The sequence below is a fragment of the Quercus suber genome, unplaced genomic scaffold (assembly GCF_002906115.3).
Source record: "Quercus suber isolate HL8 unplaced genomic scaffold, Cork oak 2.0 scaffold_130, whole genome shotgun sequence".
NCBI lineage: Eukaryota > Viridiplantae > Streptophyta > Magnoliopsida > Fagales > Fagaceae > Quercus > Quercus suber.
Window position 1 is genome coordinate 555,162 of NW_027069593.1, and position 13,197 is coordinate 568,358.

General features: G+C 32.4%; 1 protein-coding gene across 1 annotated transcript; it reads left to right on the top strand.

Annotated features, from left to right (window-relative positions):
- Positions 1 to 7,792: 7,792 nt before the first annotated feature.
- Positions 7,793 to 13,140, top strand: LOC112004095 (33 kDa ribonucleoprotein, chloroplastic). Its single transcript, XM_024036319.2, is given in 5 exon segments — positions 7,793 to 8,421; positions 8,518 to 8,619; positions 12,578 to 12,657; positions 12,659 to 12,884; positions 12,976 to 13,140. Coding segments are annotated over 5 exon segments (1,014 nt in total). The 5' UTR covers positions 7,793 to 7,947; the 3' UTR covers positions 13,108 to 13,140.
- Positions 13,141 to 13,197: the final 57 nt, after the last annotated feature.

A 13,197-nucleotide genomic window follows, 5' to 3' on the forward strand; every position in this document is an offset into this window, starting at 1 on the left:
AGAGGATGAGTATTTCGGTTCGGGTTGGGTGTCACGGGTTTTGAAACGTGAAACCGGCAACCGACCCGCGTGGGGTCGGGTTAGAGAATTCGGACCCGCGTCCGACCGCCGGAGACGTCGGATCGGGTGGCGGTGGGTCGAGCTCAGGCGGGTTGGGCGGGTTCCCGGGTGGGTTGGACAGCCCTAAGTGTATTTACGCCTTCTTTGTAATGCAATATGATAAAATTTAACAATCAAAGTGAACAAAAAAAAAAAACAACTTAAAACACAATGAAATCGCATCAATCTAAAGTAGAGTTCTAAAAAACACAAAAATTTATCAACCTAAAGCAAAGATGCAAAAAAATAAATAAAATAGAATAAAAAAATCCAACAAAAATTGAGAGAGAAAGAGAGAGAAAAATTATGCATATAATGGAAGAGAGAATGTCAAATTTATACTAAAAGAATGATAATAAGAAGAAACAAAATAAAGGAAGATAAAGGGAAATATAAAGAGTGATATTAAGATAGAGGGTAGTGGGGAGATGAAAATGTAAAGGAAAGGAAAAAGGTTGGAGAAAGTGTAAATGTTAAAAAAATAAGTACAAATTTTTTTTTTGAATGTAAATAAAAATAAAAATAAAACAACTTAAAACACAATTAAATCGCATCAACCTAGAGTAGATTTCTAAAAAACAAAAAAATTTATCAACCTAAAGCCGAGATGCAAAAAAAAAAAAAAAAAAATCCTCCAAAAATTGAGAAAGAAAGAGAGAGAGAGAGAAAAATTATGCATATAATGGAAGAGAGAATGTTAAATTAATACTAAATGAATGATTATAAGAAGAAACAAAATAAAAAAAGATAAAGAGAAAGATGAAGAGTAATATTAAGATAGAGGGTAGTGGGGAGATAAAAATGTAAAAGGAAGGAGAAAGGTTTGAGAAAATGTAAATGTTAAAAAATTAGTACAATTTTATTTATTTGAATTTAAATAAAATATTATATGATTAATATTTTAAAATAAAAAATAAGAGAAAATATAAATAATACCAAATTACCCAAATCATGTTATGTAATAGAATAATATATATTTTATTCTTATATATTATCTTTAATTTTTTATAACACAATAGGATAACATTTAACAATCAAAAAGAACCCCAAAAAAAAAAAAAAAAAAAAAAACTTAAAACACAAAACTAAATCTCATCAACCCAAAGTAGAGGAAAAATAAAATAAAAAACTACTCCAAAAAATATTGAGAGAGAGAGAGAGAGAAATAACATTTTGGGGGGGGGGGAATTATGCAAAAAATGGAAGAGATAATGACAAATTTATATTAAAATGGTGTGAATATGAAGAGACAAAATTAAAGAAAATGAAAGGAAAGATGAATAGTGATATTAAGATTGAGGGTAGTGGGGAGATAAAAATGTAAAAGAGGGAAAGATGAAGAGACAAAATAAAAGAAGACGAAGAAAAGAGATGAAAATGTAAGGGAGGGAGAGATAAAAGGAAAAAGTAAAGGAAAACGAAGAGAAAGATGAATAGTAATATTAAGGTTAAAAGTAGTGGGGATATGAAAAGATAAGAGAAAGAGAAAGGTTTGAGAAAGTGTAATTATTTAAAAAATAAATAAATAAATGTTAAAAATATTATAGGAAAATGAGAAAAAAAAAAAAAAAGATAATGACGTAAAAACTAATGTGGCTCAACTGGAGCGCAGTAACAATAAATTCTACGCTTCAACTTTTTAGATGTATATAAATATAGATTAGATATTGATATTGATATATTGATTAGAACCTTGTTTTTACATTTTTTTAGTCCCTAGGGAATGAACGGTGGTTAACTATTACCAATTTAAAAAGTTAGTTTCTGATTCGAAATGGTGGAGACGTACGTAGAGTAATTTCTTCAAAACTATGAAGAAGATCAATGCAATTTCTCTTCTTCTTTTCTTTACAATATTGCCTACGGTTCTTGCTTTCCATAAGATCTTTTGGACAGTTCACCAAAAAAAATCACAGGGACAAACTTGGCCTTTTGTTCTCAATGCAAAATAACTATTTGAAAGTTCAATCTTTTTTTTTTTTAATTATGGTGGATGGAAGCCTAACCATCCCTGGTTGCTACATTTCTCATAAATAAACTAGTGACATTTTTTATATTTTCTTTGTGTGGCGGTGGGGTGGTGGGTGACTGAGCAAATCTTTCTGGTGGTTGCTAGAGAGAGGAAAGAGTGAGATGGGAGGAGAGAGAGAAATTAATTTTTTATTTTATATTATTTTATTGAGTAGTTGTACATAACACTACTAAGACATGGGAGAATGAATATGTGGTTAAATCTAGACCTTACACGTGGAACGGCTGTGAGAAGAGGAAGAGAAAGTGTTGGCTAAGGGATCTTGTTCTTGGTTCGTGCTAAAGGCGGGACTACTTTGAAAAGGAAGTAAGATATGCACCTGACATGATACTCAAGCACTCACAAAAAAGGGAGATAGTGACTTTCTGAGGTTAGCAGCTATGAGGATACCCTTTATTGGTTGAGTGCATGTTGGACCACTTCAATGACACGTGTATTATTCATAGTACTCCTGATATCCCTCTCAATGTCCAAGGGTTGTTCCTTGAGCAGTGGCAATGTCACCTACACACGGGTCCCAATGCCACGTTGGTGCAATTCCTATCCTCTAGTTAGCAGATAACCTCACAGCTATGAAAAAGTCCAAGATAAGAAAATGATGACTTGACAACTATCCCTGTACTCAGCCATATTCCTCAAATTATAAGAGTGACATGCATCTGTATTTTTAGGGTAAAAACTCAAATAGATATTGGGAGAAGAGAGTAGAAAGTTGATAAGATAGGAAGGAAAACATCCTTATTGTACAAGATTGACCTCTTTTTCACACATAATACAGTATGAGAAATGCAAGAACATTCTATTCTTACTCCCACCATGGTTTTTCATCCCTTTATAGGGTTTTCCACATACATCCCATGTCTTTCTATTTTCTTATTATCACTTTCTTCCTCTCTTTCGAGTGTCATGTTAAAACTAGCATCTTTTCAAGCTTTTTCATGTAAATGTACTATTAGATAACTTATTCTACTCACTCATATAAGTCCAAATCTAACTTACACATACAGCAGTTTATATTATTTTATTAGGTTGTATGCAAAAATAAAAATTAGCATATAAGTTGAGTTGTAAAATGAGTTGGTAAAATAAACAAAGTAGGTTTTTAGGGTGTAAAATATAACCTTTTTTGGCCACCCAAATGCGAACAAATGCGAATACTCTAACCCTCAATCCAATCCTATTAGGTTGAGAGAGAGAGAGAGAGAGAGAGAGAGAGAGAGAGAGAAGGAAGAGAGAGAGAGAGAGAGAGAGAGAGAGAGAGAGAGAGAGAGAGAGAGAGAGAGAGAGAGAGAGAGAGAGAGAGAGAGAGAGAGAGAGAGTATAATAAAGAAACCTTAACATAGTATGCTTTTAGGACATCTAATATTTTCCAACATCTAGATTTTCTTAAATGTAATGCCTAACAACTTGGATTTTGGAGAATATAATTATGCACACGTTTCGTTTGATAAATAAATAAATAAATAAAATCCATCCAAAGGTAAGACCTTTTTGTTTGGTTTATGAATAACTATATGAATTATTTAATCTTTCAAAAATATTTTTTGTATTTTTAAATTTAATGTCATGGTTACTAGTTATCACCCATCAATTTTAGGTGATGTCCTCAAAATAAATAAAAGAAAAAAATCTAAAATATAAACAATAAATTGTACCTCTAACTTTAACCTATTTTCATTTTTTATCCCTATAATTTTATTGTTTTTTCCATTTCATCCGTTAACTTATTAATTAAGTTCTTAATGTATGTAATCCTTCCGTCCACAAAACTATGTCATTAAGAGTTTATTTGGCATCAGTTTCAGCTTTTAATTTTTATATAAGGTATAATTATACTTTAACACACTTTCAATAAAAGGTTCTCAGCAAAAAATAGATAAATTGTTCTCAAATAGATACTAAACACTATAGAATGGCTTAGTTTTGTTATTTTTTAGAATTCATATTTATAAGAAATTATGAAGAAAAAAATTATTAAATTTATTATTAAAATATAATACATTACTATTTAAAATAAAAATAAACCACCTATTTTTATTTTATTTATTTCCTCTCTCTCTCTCTCTCTCTCTCTCTCTCTCTCTTCTCCTCTCTCTCTCTCTCTCTCTCTCCTCTCTCTCTCTCTCTCTCAAGGGACCCCCCCCCCTCCCAACCACTCCCCACACTCCCATAATTTTTTATAAAAAAAAAAAATATATATATATATATATAATATAATATAATATAATATAATATAATTTGAAACTATGGATCTAGAAAATTATATTTGGTCCCTCAAAATTAAATGTTAGCCCAAATAAATAAAATAGTCAGTTGACCATCTAAGGCACATTTGTGATTGGTATCACACTTTATTTTTTGGGATCCAAAGTTAAAATTTTAGCATTTTGAAATCTAAGTACTACCATATTGTTTTACTCCCCTAAAGAATGGAAAATTATTAGGTACTTTCAAATTACCATAAATGCATAGTCCCCCCTCTCACATAAATGGTGGGTCCTACCATATATGAATTTAATTAGTAGGACCCACCATTCATGTGAGAGAATGGAGTACACAATAATTTTCTCTAAAGAATTGTTTGGGTGTTTTGTCTTTGGTTTTCTATTTGTATTTGTTAACACTAATTAATTATTTAGTTAGAAAAATTTTGGACATATAAATGAGATAATAAATATGATTGTCAACCTTCACGGTTTATGCTATGCCCTCCATGAATTGAATGTTCGCTTACTTTTTTACTACCATAATATCTCTTTAATAAGTCATTTGGAATTCATAGGCATAATGCATTTGGAAAAATTGCACTTTTTTTAATCATTTAGGAAATAGTTCTAATTTTCTTAGTAAGTTAATGAAAATCATGTGTGGACCTATCGTTTTTATATCTGAGGTCTTGATGTCATTCATCTTGTTACATCCAAAGTGCTTATCAAAAAAATTTATAAAAAAGATAAATAAATAAATAAAAAGAATAAAATGCTTTACTTACCACAATGATAACATTTTTCAGACGCACACAACATAGGAAAAATTAATATTTATATTATTTTTTTGGTAAACAGGTTTTATTTGCAAGATTTTACTTATCATGAAAAACTAGAAAATTGAATTTAATCGTTATGAGCATAATGTAGTCCAGGATTCAAACTTTTAAAAAAATTCAAAAATTTTTTTTTTTGAATTGTGCCAATAATTATTAAAAACCAGAAAATAAATATTTATCAATTTGTTTATAAAGTGATTGTACTTATAAAGTGATTATATATAGACACACACTTATTCTTCTAGTGTTTATTACAAATTACAAAATGTTAACTACTAACTTCAAATTTGGAGGAATCTCTTCCAAACCATTACATGACGATTTTAAGACTAGTCGTGTGCATTATTTAAACAAATCACATAACTCATTAAAACAGTCACCTAACTAAAATCACACATGAGTGGTTTCTTTAATCGCCACATAATGGATTGGAGGAAGATAGTACCAGCATTGGTTTGAAGCTAAACTTTTTCCATTTCAAAATGATCATTTTCCATTATAATTATTTTCAAAACTAACAAAATGAAAGATTATTTTATAACGGACTCCTTGATTTTGTATGTCGAAAGAGAAATTGTTGTGAAATTTATTACAAAATCAATAACAGATGATTTTTGGATTTTTTTTTTTTAAATGTTGAATTTCAATTTAATAGATTATAAATGATTGAGTTGAAATGTATTAAAATAACTATTTTGTATCTTTTAATTTTTTATATTTTATTAAAACTGAATAGATGCTAGTTTTATTTTTTACATATTAATTTAGTTTTGAATATCTACCCTCCGTCCCACTTTTTTGTCCTCTATTCCATTTTAAGATGTCCCAAAATATTGTCATGTTTCTAAAAATGAAAGTCATTAATTACTAATATTCCTATTATACCCCTATTAATTTACTAATTCAATTTTTTGATAAATTTTTTTAAGGGTAGTTTTGGAAACTTATACATTTTTAAAAGGTAGACAAGACAATAAATGATGTTCTCTTAAAAAATTTGACTTTTCAAACAAGACAAAAAAAGTGGGATGGAAGGAGTAATATATTTCTTATTCTTAAAAGGTCAATTTTCTTTAGTTCGTTTAGCCTTTATTGATAAATTATGGCTCTGTTCCTGTCTTTCTCCATCCTCTCTTTACCAATTCATGGCAACAACTTTACTAAAAATATTATTCCTAAAAATATAGGAATGCTCGAAAAATATATTCCCAAAACCCTAAAGCAAATGACTAGTAACTACCATTAAGACCAAGGGTGGAACTGGAATTTTAAGAATAGGGGGAGCCATGATAATAATGAATATAAAAAAAAAAAAATGAACGAATTTAAAAGTGTCATACAAGAAATATGCAAAAAAAAAAAAAAATTGGGGGTGGGGGGCGCCAAGGGGCGCAATCATGTATCTTTTTTGTAAATTTTAGGTAAATTTAGGTGTAAAAATCTAATATTTGAGAAGTTTAGAGGGGCAACCATATATCTTTTGAAAAATTTAGCTAAATATAGCAGTAAAAATCTAATATTTGAGAATTTTGGACCTTCTATGTGGTTCCGCCCTTGATTAAGACCCATGGGCTAACAATTGACTAGGTTATAACACCAAACACAACAAATATATGATGCGCCACTAGACCACCTAATGATCCATCACACCTTATGTAATTTGGATTTTGAACATGTAAAGAATATTTTGAACATTTTTTTAAAGGTGACAAATATGAATCTAAACTCATTAGCCTACCAATGGTGGAAACACAACAAAAACTAAGTGATTATTTTGTCATTCTATTCATTTGTCATGATTTTATCAGTAAATATTGTGATCCTAGAATTACTCAATTAGGTGTTATGATGACACATGTTACTCTTTAATTGTTATCATTACCTCGGTCATGGCCCATAATGAGTGTTAGTAGACTCCATACTACTATCATGGGCATAATTGGAGTTACTCTATCATGCCAAGAATCTTGGCCTTATTCTGTGTTGAGTTACTCTAATTGGAGGGTTTATCTTCTCTCTATGAATTTCAAAGAACTGAGTATTTTTATGTAGGTAGACAAGGGAATAGGTCAGCACATTTGTTAGCAAAACATGTTTTTGGTTGTTAATTTATTAACCTAGATTGAAGAGTCCTTACTTCTTAGAGCAAGCTCTTTTCTAGGATGTAACCTTTGTTTTTCCATCTGAATAAAGTTTATAATTTTCTTATTAAAATTTTAATATTAATAAAAAAAATTAAAAAAATTAAAAAATTAAAAAAAAAAAAAAAAAAAAAAAAAAAAAACTCACAAGATTATGTGTTACACAATTAATAGTTTACGCATAAAACATATCACAAAGAGTAAAGTATTATACTCAATACCTTTATGTGACGTTTTTATATTTTTCTCAATGTTTTAACTTTTAAGATAATTAAAAGTAAAATAAAGGACAAGGATATATTAGTAAGCACCAAGCAGCAAACAAAATGGAATGGATCACAGCAAACAAGTTATTTTTACTTACTGGACTGTACTAGAAAAACTCTGGAGACACTTCATTCTAATTTTCCCAGCCCAGCCCAGCCCAGCGGCTTCAACAGTTCAACACCACCCACCAAAACACACACAATTCCGAAGACCAAACCAACCTTATCCATGATTTCATTCCATTTGGTTTTCCTCTCTGTCAAACTCCAAGCCCTTTCGTTCTTTTCCTGAATGCCTTTCGACATTGAAATAGCTTTAGCTTCGTTCCCATACATATGAAAAAGTAAGTATCTTTGACAATAATGTCAGCCTCATCCCTCTTCTCCATGGCTGTTGCTACAACCACAGCTTCTTCCTCCTCACTCTGCAACAACCTCTCTTTCCCTCACTCTCCCATCCCCACTCACACTCACACTCACTTCCCATCAAAACCCAAACCTCTAAAACCCCTTAACCTCAAAGCCCACCTCTACAAATTCCCTCCTTTACCTCTCATCTCTCTGCCACACTTTCACCGTGCTGTGGCTTCATTCGACGACTTAGAAACCGAAAAGGAGAGCCAAAGCACAGAACAACAAGACCCAGAAGCAGAATTCAGTGAAAATCAAGAAGAAGAAGAAGAAGAAGAAGAAGAAGAGGAAGAAGAAGGAGAGCAGCAAAAGGTATTTGGGTCTAATGAAGAAAGGAGGCTGTACGTGGGGAATTTGCCATATTCTATGACTTCTGCTCAATTGGCTGAGATTTTTGAACAGGCTGGACATGTGGTTTCTGTCGAGGTTTGTGATTCTCTCAATCTTCTTGTTTCACTTTCAGTTATCATTTTCACCAATGTGATCTTAGGATGTTTGTTGGCTGTGTTGGGTTTCATTTAGGTTGTATATGATCGAGTTACAGACAGGAGTAGAGGGTTCGCGTTTGTTTCAATGGGAAGTGTTGAAGAAGCTAAAGAAGCAATTCGCATGTTTGATGGCTCTGTAAGTAGTAACATTTATTTTAACTTAATGAAAGATTATTAAGTTTTAATTCCATTGGGTTACAAATTTATTATTAGAAACTAGCCCACATTTATTTAGCATTACTCTTTTTTGTCACCCATTCCTAAAGCTAGTAGGTTAATAGAGTTTTTGCATTTGTTTGTACTTTGTAGTGTAACTATAACATTGATAGCAGTAGAACCTTGTCCAAGCAAAAGAATGTTCAGTTTGTCTGAACTACTTGCAAGCATAGTAGAATTACTTGGATTTATAGTAGTGTGGTTACCATACCAGGATAGAGGCTTTCTTTTCTTTTTCTTTTTCTTTTTTGAGAAACAATATAGGCCTTCTGTGTTGCCTTTAGTTGTAGCGTAGGGATCATGGAAAATTAGCCACAAATGATCATTTTTCTGCTTTGCTAATAGAATCATGGATGGTCAATAGAATTCTAGCTTGGTCATTAAATGGCTTCAACATAGACCCAGTGGTTCTTTCTTAAATTTATTTCTTGTCCAACCATGTTTGTGACACACCTACAGGCTGTAGAATAAGTCATGTTGTTCTCAGTGAAAGCAGTCCAAATTGGATGGATTTTTTTTTTTTTTTTTTTTTCACACATTATGTCATAATTTAATCCCCTTACTATACCTTACCTTCGAAAAAAAACAAAGTAGATAATTTCTTCCAACCAGCTTTGATTTCCTTTTATAGGCTACACTCGTGAGGCTTTCAAATAACTTCCAACATCCACTTGTTTTTTTATAGGTATGTTTGAGATAAGTAAATACTAGGTGGCACACAGTATTTCAATCTAAGGGGTGAAATTTAAATTTTCTATCTCCCCGACCCACAAAAATTTTCCATTGAATCTTGATGCAGGACAAAGGGAACAAAACATTTTTGATTTGGAAATCCTGGGTCAGGTCTGGCAGTTCCTGGATAGCTTGATTTTGAGGAATTAGGGATAGGGTTTGGTGGGAAGAATGCTGAAAGATGGTAAGGAATATAGGGATTCTAATGGTGAATATTGTACAATTTGGGGATGAAACAAAGAGGAAAAACTAAGGTTTGGGTTTCTGTTCCAGGGCTGTGAATAGTGTTTTAGCTCTTTATGGGATATTTGGGGCTATTTGATGGATAGCTGTTTTAAGTTTTGAAGTTTTCAATTTTATGGTTTAAAAGGTTACAAATCATTGTGTGCTTGCTAGGTTTCAAGTTGTTGGAAGTTTTAAGGGCAAAAAAGGAACAAATTCTAGGCTTCACACCTGGGATTTCCTTGGCATCACACCTCGAAGAAGGTTGTATCACACAAACCTCAAATACAGATTCTAAAAATTTAGAAAACTTATTTCCAATATCCAGTGGAACTTGGATTTCTTAACCCCTAATATTGGTTGGACTCCTTGGCCTTTTACTAGTGAGGCCAAACTAAACAACTAAACTCAAATAATACCTAAACAAGACCCAATGGTCGACTAGAAGTCTAGAAGGGCCCATTCCCCACAGACCAAAAAATAAAAATTTACCACTACCATGGACACTTTAAATTAAATGTAAGTGTAAGAAATTTGACCACAACTATTTAATGCCCAAAAACTTAATAAAATAAAACTCCTAATCTACTAGCTTAGTATCATCCAACATGTTCCATATTAATGCTGGAGTAGCATCTAACATGTGCCAGATTTAAGGATGGTGGGGTCGCATACGGTCTCTTTTATAGTCACACATGTTCTTTTTCATGGGCGCAAACGGTCTCTTTTATAGTCAATCATGTAACATGTTCTTTTTCATGGTCAATCCATCTATTTACAAGAATAAAAAATAAAAACCCAAAAATCCTAGAAAAAATAAATCATGACCACTAATTTAGACTAATCCTAACCATGCATAATACAAATAAACCAAATAAAACTCAAACATTAAATAACCTAAAATAAACTAGGTTACTATAGTGCCACATGAATAGAATCTGTGAATGGTGCCACTACATAACACATGGAATTTTTTCCCATCTTTGTCTAGTGTCATTTCTCCCCAAGTTGGACAAAACCCATCCTCTAGTTTGGCTTCAATCTTCCACAATTTATTGTAACCCCAAACAATGCCTTCCATTCTTTCTATGATATCCCACCATAAATAATTTACTCCGTTGTGTAGCACAACTTTATTTCTCTTTATTTTACTTTGTGGGCAGTTTGTGATAAAAGAAAAATAAGCATAAACCATCATTGAATTCCACGCAGCTCTCTTTCAAAATATGGATCACTACTATCTTTGCTTCTTTATAATTTTTTTGAATTAACTCCCTTGTCATAAAATCTTCCCAATTTTGATCATACATAACATTTTCTGTATAATGCAAACAAGGCACATCATACAATACCATCATCGCGAGATGACAAACCATCAAATTGTCCCAATTTTTTATCATGTGGACTTTCATCAAACATAAACATGTGCATGAAAGCTTCCATGTCCTAAAGATGTTTAAGACTTGCTTGCATCAAATGCATCACTCTCTTGAATGGTTTCTTTAACATGGAATAAAGTATGCACCTTCACCAAATCGTCATAGTTAAAGTAGTCATAGTATAGTAGATCGGTGGAGAACCTTAGAACAAACTCCAATTTATAATTATCTTCCATTCTGCCTGGTGCCGCATGTTATAATAGTACAACATCCTAAGCAGAGCCTACTTTCTTTTAATTCATAATCTTAATCCTTGAGACCATCTTCGAGTATATTTCAAACTTATTGCAAAATCTCTATAGAAAAGCTTCCAATTCATCAAGCCACTTAGATAACTAGTTCAATCTTTTTCAACTTTTACAATCTTCTTTATTACAATGTAATGGATTGTCTTTAGCTATGATACCAACTGATGTAGTCAAGAGAGCAATGAGACAAGGATTTACTTTGATTGTCCACCAAAGCCTAAGTTTCTTGGAGGAAAACAAAGGAAATCCTCTTCTTGAGTTAATATTCAAGCAAACCAAAGTTCTTAAGGAGCTTTTAAGCCAAAGGCTAGANACATTTATTTAGCATTACTCTTTTTTGTCACCCATTCCTAAAGCTAGTAGGTTAATAGAGTTTTTGCATTTGTTTGTACTTTGTAGTGTAACTATAACATTGATAGCAGTAGAACCTTGTCCAAGCAAAAGAATGTTCAGTTTGTCTGAACTACTTGCAAGCATAGTAGAATTACTTGGATTTATAGTAGTGTGGTTACCATACCAGGATAGAGGCTTTCTTTTCTTTTTCTTTTTCTTTTTTGAGAAACAATATAGGCCTTCTGTGTTGCCTTTAGTTGTAGCGTAGGGATCATGGAAAATTAGCCACAAATGATCATTTTTCTGCTTTGCTAATAGAATCATGGATGGTCAATAGAATTCTAGCTTGGTCATTAAATGGCTTCAACATAGACCCAGTGGTTCTTTCTTAAATTTATTTCTTGTCCAACCATGTTTGTGACACACCTACAGGCTGTAGAATAAGTCATGTTGTTCTCAGTGAAAGCAGTCCAAATTGGATGGATTTTTTTTTTTTTTTTTTTTGTTTGAAAACAACCATGTTTAATTGAAAATAACTCATGGAAGCCTTACCCTGAAAAGGCAACCTGAGCACATATAAACTCAATAGAGCCTCAATCAACTTTAGCAATAACGTTTTTCGTGTTAAAGTTGTTTGTGTGTGTGGAGTTGGCAGATGAAAAAAAGTATACCAATATATGAAAGTCAGCAAATATTTGCATATGAAAAAAAACAAAGGATTAACTTAAAATTGTATGTGTATGTGTTTGTGTGTGTGTGGATGTCTGGGTAATACGTTTCCAATTTCAACATTAACTTTAAAGTAAAAACTGTCAAAATAATTCACAGAAGCTTACAAAAGCTAAGAACACATGAAGAGCAGAGAAAGTTAATGTTGTTCTTAATGATTCTGATGGTTTGACAGCAAGTTGGAGGCCGAATTGTTAAGGTGAACTTCCCAGAAGTGCCAAAGGGAGGTGAAAGGGAAGTAATGGGGCCAAAGATGTGGGCAGCAACAGGGCTATATAGACAGCCCTCACAAGATCTATGCTGGAAACCTTGGTTGGGGCCTCACTTCCCAGGGTCTAAGAGATGCTTTTGCAGATCAGCGAGGCCTATTGGGTGCCAAAGTCATTTACCAGAGAGACACAGGAAGATCTCGTGGTTTTGGGTTTGTCTCTTTTGAAACCGCTGAGGATGCAGAATCTGCATTGAGTTCCATGAACGGAGTGGTAAGATAAGCTTGGCTACTGAATTTACAGAAGCGAATCATTCTAATGATTAATCAATAATAACCTGTTTTTTATGTAATTGTGGAATTAGGAGGTTGAAGGGCGGCCTTTACGATTAAATATGGCTGCACAAAGGGCTCAGTCTGCTTCTCCACCGGTGGTGGAAAGAAATGTGGAGAACAATCTTGACAGCAGTGATTTGCTTTCTAGCATCAGTAGCTGAGGGAAATATGTCAAAGAGTGGGTGCTTGGATATTTTTTTTTTTTTTTTTTTTTTTTTTTTTTTTTTTTGATAGGTAAGCCAAATGCTATA